Here is a 13,699-nt window from a genome sequence, read left to right as displayed (position 1 = left end):
TAACCATTTACAAGTAGTCATTTGATGTTTCAGATCTAGATCAAGGTTACGCTCTTATTCAAGGTCAAGGTCAAGAGGATACAGAAGCAGAAGTAGAAGCAGGTAATTTATTAACAATACATAGATGATTTTGATGTGCCAGTAAGAAAGTACAGAAATCTGCATCTACTATGTTGTCTATTGTAAATAATATTTGGTAGGCAAATATCTGTTAGATAGATATATGAAGGCTGCATTGGCCAATAGACCAAAGTGTCTAACATAGAAAAAAGGAAATTCTGAGTTGCAAATTTTTTATAACCATATACATGTACATGTTTGTAGTCATACCTGCCCATTTCAAGTAGTCAAAATCTTGTGCTTAAATCTCACAATTGAGTAAAACAGTGTTGAATAATGTATGAATATAACACAGATAATTTAGCAAAATAAGTGGATTCTATTTTTCATTTGTAGGAGCTTGAGGAGATTACGGGAAATTCGCCGTAGAGATGAATCTCTGGAAAGATTTAGAGAACAACGGAAAAAACAGAGAGAAGAAGAGAAAGAGCAGCAAATGGTTTGTGTTGTATTGTAACTCTTTGTGTTGTAAGTTTTGTGTTGCAATGCAGCTTACCTGTAATAAGGGTTAAAAGCTGAATGAAATATCTAAAAGCAGACTAGTAAACATGAGATTGTAATATATCATGCTGTGAAGCCATGCAAGTTAAAAAATATTCATAGACAACAAAAATTTCCAGTTGTAATTTAGCAGCTGTTATGTTAATTATACCCCCACAAAACGAAGTTTTGGGGGGTATATAGGAGTGAGCTTGTCGGTCTGTCAGTCCGTTGGTTTTCATGGTTTCCGGATGATAACTCATTAAAGGCTTGACCGATTTAAATAATTTTGGGTACACAAGTGTAACATCAGAAAATACAGGTCATGTTCGACTTTGGGGGCAGTAGGTCAAAGGTCAAGGTCACTGACCCTGAGCAGTTAAATGGTTTCCGGATGATAACTTGAGAAGGCTTGGGCCTAGGATCATAAATTTTGGTACACAGGTGTAACATCATGAAATACAGGTCAAGTTCAACTTTGAGGTTAGTAGGTCAAAGGTCAATGTCACAGTGACTCGGAACAGTTAAACGGTTTCCGGATGATAACTCATGAAAGGCTTGACCGATTTAAATAATTTTTGGTACACAGGTGTAACATCAGAAAATACAGGTCAGGTTCGACTTTGGGGTCAGTAAGTCAAAGGTCAAGGTCACAGTGACCCTGAACAGTTAAACGGTTTCCGGATGATAACTTTAGAACGCTTGGGCCTAGGATCATAAATTTTGGTACAAAGGTGAAACATCATGTTATACAGGTCAAGTTCGACTTTGAGGTCAGTAGGTCAAAGGTCAAGGTCACAGTGACTCGGAACAGTTAAACGGTTTCAGGATGATAACTTGAGAACGCTTGGGTCTAGGATCATAAAATTTTGTATACAGGTCAAGTTCGACTTTGAGTTTAGTAGGTCAAAGGTCAAGGTCACAATAACACGAAACAGTTAAACGGTTTCCGGATGATAACTTGAGAATGCTTAGGCCTAGGATTATGAAAATTGATAGGGAGGTTGGTTATGACCAGCAGATGACCCCTAATGATTTTTAGGTCACAGGTCAAGGTCACAGTGACCCGGAACATATAAACGGTTTTCAGACAATAATTTCAGAACGCTTGGGACTAGGTTCACGAAACTTAATAGGGAGGTTGGTCATGACCAGTAGATGACCCGTATTTATTTTGAGTTCCAAAGGTCAAAGGTCAGAGTGACCCAAAACATTTAAACCTTTTCTGGACAATAACTTGAGAATGTTGGGCTAAGAATCATGAAACTTAATAGGGAGATTGATCATGACCAGCAGATGACCTCTATTGATTTTGAGGTCAGTAGGTCAAAGGTCAAGCAAGTGCAGCTTTGACATTGGCTTAGTTCTGTGACAAGGCCATATTGTGGGGGTATAATTTGTCACTCCTGTGACAACTCTAGTTAACATTGCAGTGTAACACGGCGTATGTAAATCTATGGGAAAGAAACTATATATGGCATGCATTTTGCATTTATTTGTGTGTAATGCCATGTTTTTGTCAGCCATATTAAGTCTTATTTTATATGTTTGTATTTACAGAAAGAGCGAAGGATTGTTTACGTTGGGGGTCTGCCACACAGATACTCAAGACATTCCTTACGAGATCATTTCTCCAGATTTGGACCTATAGAAAATGTACAGCTGCACTTTAGAGAACGCGGGTAGGTTATTGATATATTTGTATCTTGCAATGTTTTAGTAGCTATTTCTAGATTCATTGGTCAAGATGTCTGAAAATGATGTTTGATCCTGAATCCACAGATTTGAAATTTCCCTCCAATAACAGAGGTCTTAACTGCTCTGTGATAGTAGCTATTCCTTCTCCTTTGACACTTTGATTGTCTGCACTATCATCAAAATAATTTATCACCTTTACATTTTCTTACTGTAACCAGGCAAAAACAAACCTTTGTATAAATGAAAATCTGAAAATATGTCTAGCCTGCATAAATATTTTGTTACTAAAATATAAAGAGAATTTATTACTAGCATTAATAAAGCAGATCAGCATGATAGAAAAATATTTTTAGATTAGTTGTCTAAAATGCTCTTTTGCGATCTCTGCCACTGCAATCAGTGGTCTTTATGCCCCCCTTCAAAGAAGAGGGGTATATTGTTTTGCAGATGTCTGTCGGTCGGTATGTAGACCAATCCGTTTCCGGATAATAACTCAAGAACACTTGGGGCTAGGATCATTAAAGTTTATAGGGTGGTTGGTCATGACCAGCAGATGACCCCATTTGATTTTGAGGTCAGAATGTCAAGGTCACAGTGACCCAGAACAGTTAAACGGTTTCTGGATGATAACTCAAGAATGCTTGGGCCTAGGATCATGAAAGTTGATAGGGAGGTTAGTCATGACCAGCAGATGATCCCTATTGATTTTGAGGTCAGTAGGTCAAAGGTCAAGGTCACAGTGACCCGGAACAATTAAAATGTGTCCGGACGATAACTTGAGAATGCTGGGCCTAGGATCACCAAACTTAATAGGGAGGTTTATCATGACCAGCAGATGACCCGTATTGATTTTGAGGTCAAAGGTCATGGTCACTTTAACGAAGAACAGTAGAACTTTTGTGCACAGTGACCAAATAATTTCTGTTCCTTGTGCAATAACTGAATGCATCAAAGGGGGCATTTCATGTTCTACGAGCTCTTGTTAAAAAATGGTTAGGGCTCTCTACGCCCCCACCCACCTCTAGACCTGCTATCTAGAGATGAAAGTTACTAAGTCAGACAGAAAGCAGGTGATGCTGGGCTGAAAGTGGGCTGAGGGAATTATGGGGAAGAAGTGGGTTGAGGAAATGGACAGAAGATTAGTTATATGACCTGATATATCTCCAAACTACCATTTCATGTCGTGATTTACTTGTAGCTATTAGAATGTAACAAGTGATTTAAATGTAGTTAGTTTTTGTAAAGAGTTTGATATGCTGAAATGAACTGTTGTAAGAAACAGTGAAAAATGTGATGAAAATCAATTGTTTTGTTTTTAGCTCGACTATATGAAGTATATGGAGAGCTATCCTACTCACCTCGGCGTTGGCATCTTTCCGCGTCCCCACCTTGGTTAAAGTTTTTTTTACACTTTCTCTTTTTTCTCCTTATTTCTGTAATTACTTGATGGATTTGCTTTAAACTTAAAACAGGTTATTCCTCACCATCACCCACATCATCTGTCATAAGGGCCGTAACTCTCACACCAATATTTCATGAATTATCCCCCCTTTTTACTTAGAATTTCAGGTTAAAGTTTTGGTGCACTTTCACTCTATCTCAGTTATTACTATATGGATTTGATTCAAATTTAAAATAGTTGTTCCACATCATCACCCACATCATATGACACAAGGTTCATAACTCTGGCACAAATTTTTCAAGAATTATGCCCCCTTTCCACATAGAATTTCAGGTTAAAGTTTTGGTGCACTTTCACTCTATCTCTGTTATTACTAAATGGATTTGATTCAATCTTAAAACAATTGTTCAACATCATCACCCACATCATATGGCACAAGGGCCATAACTCTTGCACCAATTTTTTATGAATTATTCCCCCTTTTGACTTACAATTTCAGGTTAAAGTTTTGATGCACTTTCACTCTATCTCAGTTATTACTAAATGGATTTGATTCAAACTTAAAACAGTTGTTCCACCTTATCACCCACATCATATGACACAAGGTGCATAACTCTGGCACCACTTTTTCATGAATTATGTCCCCTTTTACTTAGAATTTAAGGTTAATTTTGATGCATTTTCACTATATCTCAGTTATTACTAAATGGATTTGATTCAAACTTGAAGTATTTGTTCCACATCATCACCCACATCATATGACACAAGGTGCATAACTCTTGCAACAAGATTTTATGAATTATGCCCCCTTTTTGCTTAGAATTATACTTATTTAGTGTTTTGATACACTTTATCTTTATCTCTCTTATTACTTAATATTTTTGACACTGACTCAAGCTGTTGTGCAATATCTTCATCCACCATTGGAGTCATTAAACACTACAGTGACAGCTCCAGCTTACCCAGTTTTACTGTCCAGCATCGAAATAGTCGAGCGCGCTATCGCCTGTGACAGCTCTTGTTCTTATAAAAATGTTGGTCTTCCATCTAGCTTCCATGTAAGCAAGTAAATTTAATTTAAAGTTCATTATAGTTTGTCCTTGTATTTTTGCCTATACAATTGTTAATTTTGTATCTTGTTGTTTTCAGAGATAACTACGGCTTTGTTACCTTCACATATACCTGTGATGCTTTTGCTGCTATTGAGAGTAAGTTCTTCATGCTATCTTGTTTGAATAATATGATTGTTATATTATCAATTGTAAAAAACATATGCTTCCCTTCAAAGGAGACAGAGTATTATTGTTTTGCTCATTTGGGTTGGTCTGACCCTAGTAGACCTTTTGGTTTCTGATCAATAACTAGAGAATGCTTGGGCCTACAGTAGTCAGCAGATGACCTCAGTTGTTTAGGGGTCAGTACTGTAAAGGTAAGTGTCGCTGTGACCTTGAGACTGAAACAGTTTACAACCAATAACTGGAGAATGCTTGAGCATATGGTCAGCAATAGCCCTAATTGTTTTAGGGGTCTGTCACATTGACCGTGACACTGAAAATGGTTCTTAAACAGTAACTGGGGGAACAGTTAGGCAGTCAAACTTTATAGGGTGATTGCCTGTGGTATGTGTAGGACCTTTACTGCTTTAGGGTTAAGTAGGTAAAAGGTCAAGTCACAATGGCCTTGGGGTTTAAATTGGTTTTGCCTGGCCCAACAGCAGTGATGACTTTCACTTTTTGGATCTTAAGGTCAAAGTTTCAACAGACTTGAGAAAAAAAATCATAGACAAAACACCTTTGATAGCACACCGGTTGTGGGGCATGTAATTTTTAGCTCGACTATTCAAAGAATAGGGGAGCTATCCTACTCGCCCCGGCGTCGGCGTTAGCATGAGCGTCACACAAATGTTAGTTTGCGTACCACCCCAAATATTTTCAAAGTCCATTGAGATATTGCTTTCATATTTTGCATACTTGTTTACCATCATGACCCCAGTCTTTAAAAAGGAGGAGGCAACTCTATCAAGCATTTTGACTGAATTATGGCCCCTTTTCGACTTAGAATAAATGTTAAAGTTTGCATACCACCCCAAATATTTTCAAAGTCCATTGAGATATTGCTTTCATATTTTGCATACTTGTTAACCATCATGACCCCAGTCTGTAAAAAGGAGGAGGCAACTCTATCAAGCATTTTGACTGAATTATGGCCCCTTTTTGACTTAGAATATGCTTATTGTAATGTTAAAGTTTTACTCATTGCTTATATTATACTATCAAGCACTGAGAATAGTAGAGCGTGCTGTCCACTGACAGCTCTTGTTTATAAAACACATTTTCTTCCTGTTGCCCTAAGTTACTTTGTTTGAGAAGATACTGTCTGAAAATAAAGATTGCATTTAAATGAATATTGATTTTAAATGTTCTTATAATTCTTCCTCATGATAACTTTTAACTTTTGTATGATGACAAATTTCAGAGGGCAAAAAGATTCCTGCATTAGAAAAATTTGACTTGTGTTTTGGAGGGAGACGACAGTTCTGTGATGTGGATTATGCTGACTTGGGTAAAAATTATATTTCTATTTTAGCACATTTTTTTGTATTGATGACAGCAGTTGCAGACCATGAGTCATTAATTGGCCAGGTTGAGCCTCAGTTTTAATTTCATTTGCCACTGTTTGCCTGTTTTTAAATCCAAATGTTTGTAATTCAGGTCATTTCATGCCAAAATTTCCTCAACACTTGTTTCAGAATTCCTTTGACACCTGAATGAATTTATAAAGTGGAATACAGAAATGGTAATAAATCAGTGAGGCTTATAATTTGTGCTGAACAAATTTTAAGCACTAATATAAAGCCGGTTGAAATGTGCTACCCTGTACCTTCAAAATACGTTTTCTGTAAGTTTAAGGAACGTCATAGCAGAGGCAGGGATAGTAAAGTTTGAAGTTGTGAGGCCTGGTGGTATTGGTTGCCTTCAGGTTCGAACTGCTTCATACATTATACTATGTGAAATATTGCCGTGAATAACTGTGAGATCATTGAAAACCATGGAGGACTCATTTTCATGCATTTCTTGATTGAGCATATCCACGAGTGTAAATCCTAACAAACCAGTATAGATCCCATTCATTTTGTGTTCGAAGGTCAAAAGTCAGCTATTGATATAGTGACAAAATAGTCATTTAAACCTTGGAAATAAGTAAGATATCATTAGTTCATCTATTTAGCTTATGTTGTGTCATTGTTACACATTCACAAAATTGCAAAGTACTTGACCACTATCTGATGCTAGGAAATAAAATGAAAGATATTTTCCGAGAATATATAACGATCAACAAAATATTATTTTACGAAAAGTAGATGTTTGTTATAATGTTGCATTTTGCAAAAAAGTGAAAATTATACATGTCATATGCACAGACATGGTGGCTGAAAATTAAACTTGATTTATTTGTTTCATGTCTGCTCTTTAAGGAAAAATAAGAATGTGCTTTCTTTTATATATATATATGCATACACACACACACACATTACTACACATATTTATGTATATATAGACATTAAATGTCATTGTAACTGCCATATTCCATATTCATATTGTATCAGCAATACAGTTAAAGTGATGTTTGCCTGCAAGCTACCAAAAATGTTATCATGAGGGCCGGTAATGTTATGGTCGCAGCAGGTATATTAACGAGTGAAGTTGTGAGGCCCTGAAATGTACTGGTTTCTGGGTTCGAACTCCTTCATACATGCAGCTGGGTGAAATTTTACATTTTCACTTTTTCATTACACTGAGTTATATTAACATATTAACAGTAGTAATAAGTTAAGTAGGTTTGAACGTACAACTGTTGATTCATTGACACCTTGTCCATTACAGTATTGCTCCCTATTATATTAACATTGTGCCATTGTCTTAGCAGGTTGGAATGAGCTTTGTTTATTGTACTATGAAGACATTTCTATACAGTAAATTTCACCTATAATGAACACGGTTATAACAAATTTCCAGGTATAGGGAACAATTTAAAAATGTCTCGACTTTTGCCTTTCTATGTAAGATAGAATGGTTATAGCAAACATGGTTATGGCAACTCATCTGGTGTAAGGAACACATTTCCATGTTCCGATGTTAAAAATACATTGACATAATAGCCCAAAAAATCATTATCAGAAGTTTTATACAGGCTTTTACAGTAGCATTGACAGTGATTGAGAACAATTTTGAATTTAAATGGACATTAAAACCAACCAATTATATGAATCAGTTTGCTAAACAAATAATGCTATACAAGGAACATGTTTGCTATTATGTTTATAACAATCTGTTGCTAAAACAAACACCTTTTGTTTTTCCCCTCGAGGAGTTCACTGTATGCACAGTTTACTGTCATCATGGGGGACTGATTTTTGTTTATTTCATGGTTTGGTCAATCCACAAAACTAAACCCATACATGTCATATGTCCCGGATTGTCCGGGATTGTCCCAGAAATCACCAACTCGTCCTGGTGTCCCGGACAGTGTTGAAATGTCCCGGAAAATTGAATGCCTTTGCCGACCGATCCATGAAAATTGACCCAACCCGAAATATTTTATATCGATTTTATCTACAAGATTTATTTTATTCCTTTGAGGATTCCATTTTATTAATGATTAGATAAACGTTTAAGCTTTAAAATGATACCAAATAAACTGGATTCTAAATCACGATGACCAGGTTAATTCTTCGTATGTAGAAATTCTCCTAATTCAGTTCACCTTGGGAACGCAACCAATTCACATGCCAAACTATAGACGTGAATTACCCTATTTACCTCCCTTAGAAAGCTAGACGACATTTACAGCAAATTATTCCTTAGCGAGGGAACAATGTTTATTTCCGGAAACTCATGTAATTTTATGATATTTATGCATGAAACAGACGAATACTAATGTCACGGTGTATGTCCCGGGCAAAGAGCAAATTTTAACTCAGAATCCCGGAAATGTCCTGAAAAATTATGGCATGTATGCTAAACCCCAACGAACAGCTAAAATAACCATTCATTGATCTTTAAAATTTGAAGTCCATGCTTTTATTTCCAAATAAGATAGCCGTTTAGAATCAAAAGCACTATATATTTTATGCCAGCAAAGTTGAATAATTGCACAGTATGGGACTGTTGTTATGAAGGTAAACGTCCTGTTTACAAAGGTTTCTACTTGTGTAACTGTTTAAAGAAAGGTTTGCCAAATGGGAAAAGAAATCAGACCTATAATGTTAATTGTATTTTGACTTTCTTTTCAGATGGCAATAAAGAGATAGAAGAAGAGTTTGACTCTAAACCTCCAAAGAGAGGTGCCATGGACTTTGATGAATTACTTAGGCAAGCTAAAGCTGGAATCAAGAGGTCATGACAGAGAATGAATGGCTGTGTACAAGACTTGTTAACTTACATATTAGTATTAGATAAAAATTATGTACATATTTGGTTTAGATGATAAATGTTATCAATTATCAAACTTCAAAATAATTTGTATATATACTTAGAATCAGGTAGATTCTGTAAGATAAAATGCCACTTTGCAACGGAAAAAATGCCACTTTGGATGGCGGAACAATTACAATGAAATGAAAATTGTTTTAGGAAACAATGAAGCAGTATAATGTTTGAGTACAGAAGAAAATAGTATAGAGAAGTATTGAAGATGACTAACATTTCCAAGACAGGATTGAAGGAAAAGCTGAAGTTGATGTGAAATACACAGTCAAACTTGTCCAAAAAATCATTTGTAAACAGAGGTCACCTTGTTCTTATGTGAAAATGAAATCTCAATTTTAGGTCACTGTGAAATCAAGTTTTTCATTGGCTCAAAGTTTCATGGTTCTGGTCAGAATGGCTATTTTGTGGATATAATGACTTTTTGGATTTTTAGTTTGAATTTTTATCCACAAAAAATTAGTCTGCAACGAAAATTGATGACTTTGCACACTATTTGCGAAGGCTTAGTCTGATTCTAGTGTAGAACTGGTATATTGTGCTGTTGCAGTTAGTAAATTGTTAATATATGGGGAAATATTAAGTGAAACATTACCATGGTAGTACAACATATGAGCCGCGCCATGAGAAAACCAACATTGTGGGTTTGCAACCAGCATTGATCCAGACCAGCCTGCGCATCCGCGCAGTCTGGTCAGGATCCATGCAGTTTGCTAACAGTTTCTCTAATTCCAGTAGGCTTTGATAGCGAATAGCATGGATCCTGACCAGACTGCGCGGATCCGCAGGCTGGTCTGGATCCATGCTGGTCGCAAACCCACTTTGTTGGTTTTCTTATGGCGCGGCTCATATATTGGCTGAGATATGACTGTAGATCCATACTTCTAGAGTGACCTCAGCACTCTGGTTACCAATAGTATGTATTCGACCTAGTATATAAATTTAGCTATCTCACTAGGCCATCCTGATTACATCTGTATTAACAATACTAAAAAAATCAGAAATGATCTCGCGGTTTAGTAAAGATTTAATTATTAGTCTGAAATAAATGGTAGGAAAATACAACTAAGCTCTAACAAAGTTTCAAGTGTTAGAGTTGGAAGTTGTTCCAAAAAATAGCCCAATTGTTACTTTTTGTTAGTTATTAATCATGATTCGATTTGTGGTGTGTCAGAATTGGTCCAGATAACTTTAGTATTTTGCCTTTTTTTGTACATTATTTTTTACATGCACATAAAGAATTGTAATACTTTAATCAATATGTTAAATAGGGTTCCCAAATAATTAGGGTAATGATCAGGGAATAGAAAAAGCCATTCCTGGTCCTGGAAGTTAGGGTGGGGAGACGACTCTCATCCTGATGCACTAACAGTAGGTTATTTTGAGGTATGTTGGAATTTTAGAATTTGTACACAAACCCAGATTTTCACAGGCGATCACATTGTGAAGGATTTATTAGTGATTTGTTCACATCATGAAATTATTACTTGTTACTGATTCTTGTGGACATACATTAGCAGAAGCAGGACACTGATGCAGGTTGGAAGTGTGATAAGAATTTAATATTATAATGTTCTTAAGGGCAGAATTGAAAATAGAACATGTTTATTGGATTTCAGGGTTACAGCTTTTGATATAACACTTGTAAAAATGCACAAGCAGATGGGCAGTAGCTTATTGATAACAGCGTGTAAACTGTTAAGTTTTTGTTACTGATTTAAAGTTTTATTCCTTTATATGAAATCTTACATTTTGTACCTGTAAATTGTGTGAAACGGTCTGTTTTTAGCTCACCTTAGCACGAAGTGCTCAAAGGTGAGCTTTTGTGATCTCCCTGTGTCCGTCGTCCATCGTCAGAAACTAGGTCACCAGGTCAAATTAAAGGAAAAGCTTGTTAACACTCTAGAGGCCACATTTATGACTGTATCTTCATGAAACTTACCGTATTTTAGTGTGTATAGGTCGCACTTTTTCTACCCATTTTGCTGCCTGAAAAAGTTCCTGCGACCTATACGACAGAACATTGCCAGCAGTTTTTTTTTCGGGCCAATTTTCTGACCGTAGCTCTCGCAAAATTACGTGCATCTGTTACGAACGAACAAAATGGATAAAAAATATCAATATCCGCGGCTTTTCAACCAATAGCGGTTACTTTCAATAAAATATATCGTAAATAACCCATACAGACTACTAAAATTACGAATGACTTTAATTCAAAGATGTTTTTGCAGTCTGAATTACGTTTGTTTCTACTTTCGTTTTACTGGACGCCATTAACATGTACTCCGGGTTGGATAAAATCCGGACAGATCCGTCCTCCATTCCAAACATTGTTTATACTAATTCTTAGTGTATTAAAAAGCTTGAATGATTATTTTTTACTTTTGATTTTTAAATAAAAGAAAAAAATCCAAAAAGAGATATTTTGTTAATCTTTTTACTCAGAATCAAAAGAACGCGGTTAATTACATGACACGGAAAGATGTTATAATTGCTGTGCAAACAATTCACACTTAAACTTGCATGATAACAGACGTCTGCTGCCAATTAGTGTCAAAAAGCCGCTTTTCTTTGATGTAGTCTGTTACCGATACTACTGTTGGTACGAAACGGTTGGGAACGAAAATAACACAGTCCGATTTCCACCAATCAGGTTCTGATAATAATTCAGTCCGCGGCATCAATATGGCCGCCGCCATAACTTTTTTGCCGGTAAATATTAAATATTGCTGGGGAAAAAATCCGAAATTTAACTGCGACTAATACGCTAGAAGTTAAATTTTCTGACCATTTCCAGAGCAAAAATTAGATGCGGACTGTACATTACCGCGACCTATACACACCAAAATACGGTAGTCAGAATGTTAAACTTGATGATCTTTAGGACATGTTCGAATCTTGGTCATGTCTGTTCAAAAACTAGGTCACTGGGTCAAATCAAAGGAAAAGCTAGTTAACACTTTAGAGGCCACATTTATGAAATATCTTAATGAATCTTGGTCAAAATGTTAATCTTGATGATCTTTAGGTCAAGTTTAAATCTGGGTCAGGTGGGGTGAAAAACTAGGTTACTAGGTCAAACAAAGGAAAATTTTGTTAACACTCTAGAGGCCACATTTATGATTGTATCTTCATGAAACTTAGTCAGAATGTTAAACTTGATGATCTTTAGGTCAAGTTTGAATCTGGGTCATGTCGGGTCAAAAACTAGGTCACTGGGTCAAATCAAAGGAATAGCTAGTTAACACTTTAGAGGCCACATTTATGACCATATCTTAATGAAACTTGGTCAGAATGTTATCTTGATGATCTTTAGGTCAATAGGTCAGGTGAGCGATACAGGGCCTTCATAGCGATACAGGGCCTTCATGGCCCTCTTGTTTTTTGTCTTTTAAAAGTGAAATATTGTTTGGTGTGAGCTTACATAAGTTTGAATTAATTCATATGCACTTCATCTGTAATGAAATGCTTTTCATGTATATTGTGGTTTTATGACAAATATTGGAATATTTACCTCTCTTGTGTTAATGAAATAGTCCGTAATTTCTTTATCATCAGTGTTATAAATTTGTGAATCATAGAGGGTCATAATTTCGGACTAAATTCTTATTATTCACATTTATTTTGAATTTGCAATTTGAAATTTCTTGAAAAAAAAAAAAACACCCAAAATTGAGCCCACCCAGCAGTAAGCTAGGGAAATCAATTATCTTTTTGACACAGAGAAAAAGAAATTATTTTTATATAAATATAGTAAGATGTGTTATATAAAGGGACTGTGATAGAGTTATAAGTGACTGTAGTAGAGACAAACATTTTGATTAACCCTTACCCTGCTCAATTTTTAAAATGGACTGGTCCATCATTCAGTTTGGGCAGTACCATTTACTATTCGAAGGGGTGTTCACTGAAAATTTACTGACTCAGACTGAATAGCAAACAGTGCAGACCATGATCAGCCTGCACGGATGTACAGGATCCGTGCAGGCTGATCTTGGTCTGCGCTGGTCACAAAGGCAGAATCACTAGCAGCTAGCAGGCTAAAGGTTAAGAAGTGATGAAATGAATTTATTACATGTTAAAGATGTGTTTTTGCTATCTTTAGGGCATTATATATCTGTATATCTGTGGTCAGTGTTGAGCCAACTCCCATGATGCTAGTTCAAGCATGTTTATACAAGTTGTGGTATTCTCTCCTCCAGCTATGTGTATGTTACCATAGAAACATTATATGAATAAGATGTCATTGAAACATAACAGTATGATTCCCAGTGTGCATTTATTGCTGACTGTTGGGAATAATGATGGAAAACACATCTGTAAAAGGGGATGTGAAAGTTACTCGTGCAAGTAGTGTTTTCTGCCATTAGTCTCAGCAGTGCTGTTAAATTAAAACTGTATTGTAAGTTTCATCATGACAGTATTTGCCTATACCTTCATGCTTCTTTCAATGAATTTTAGAATTGCAGGCAGAGTTCAAATTACAGTTGAAATAAACACTGTATAGAAGTTA

The 13,699-nt window shown here is 36.0% G+C and overlaps 1 protein-coding gene across 1 annotated transcript in view; it reads left to right on the top strand.

Moving 5' to 3' along the window:
* The window catches only part of LOC123546929 (serine/threonine-protein kinase PRP4 homolog), a 36,716-nt gene extending 23,017 nt beyond the window's left edge, over positions 1–13,699 (top strand). Inside the window, exons 7-12 of the mRNA XM_045333593.2 lie at positions 34–102; positions 457–559; positions 2,161–2,282; positions 4,850–4,908; positions 6,176–6,262; positions 8,994–13,699. Coding sequence (XP_045189528.2) covers positions 34–102; positions 457–559; positions 2,161–2,282; positions 4,850–4,908; positions 6,176–6,262; positions 8,994–9,103 — 550 coding nt within the window. The 3' untranslated portion in view covers positions 9,104–13,699. The remainder of the gene's footprint in view (positions 1–33; positions 103–456; positions 560–2,160; positions 2,283–4,849; positions 4,909–6,175; positions 6,263–8,993) is intronic.

Source organism: Mercenaria mercenaria, chromosome 9, assembly GCF_021730395.1.
Source record: "Mercenaria mercenaria strain notata chromosome 9, MADL_Memer_1, whole genome shotgun sequence".
NCBI lineage: Eukaryota > Metazoa > Mollusca > Bivalvia > Venerida > Veneridae > Mercenaria > Mercenaria mercenaria.
This window is presented reverse-complemented; position numbering and strand designations above follow the sequence as displayed.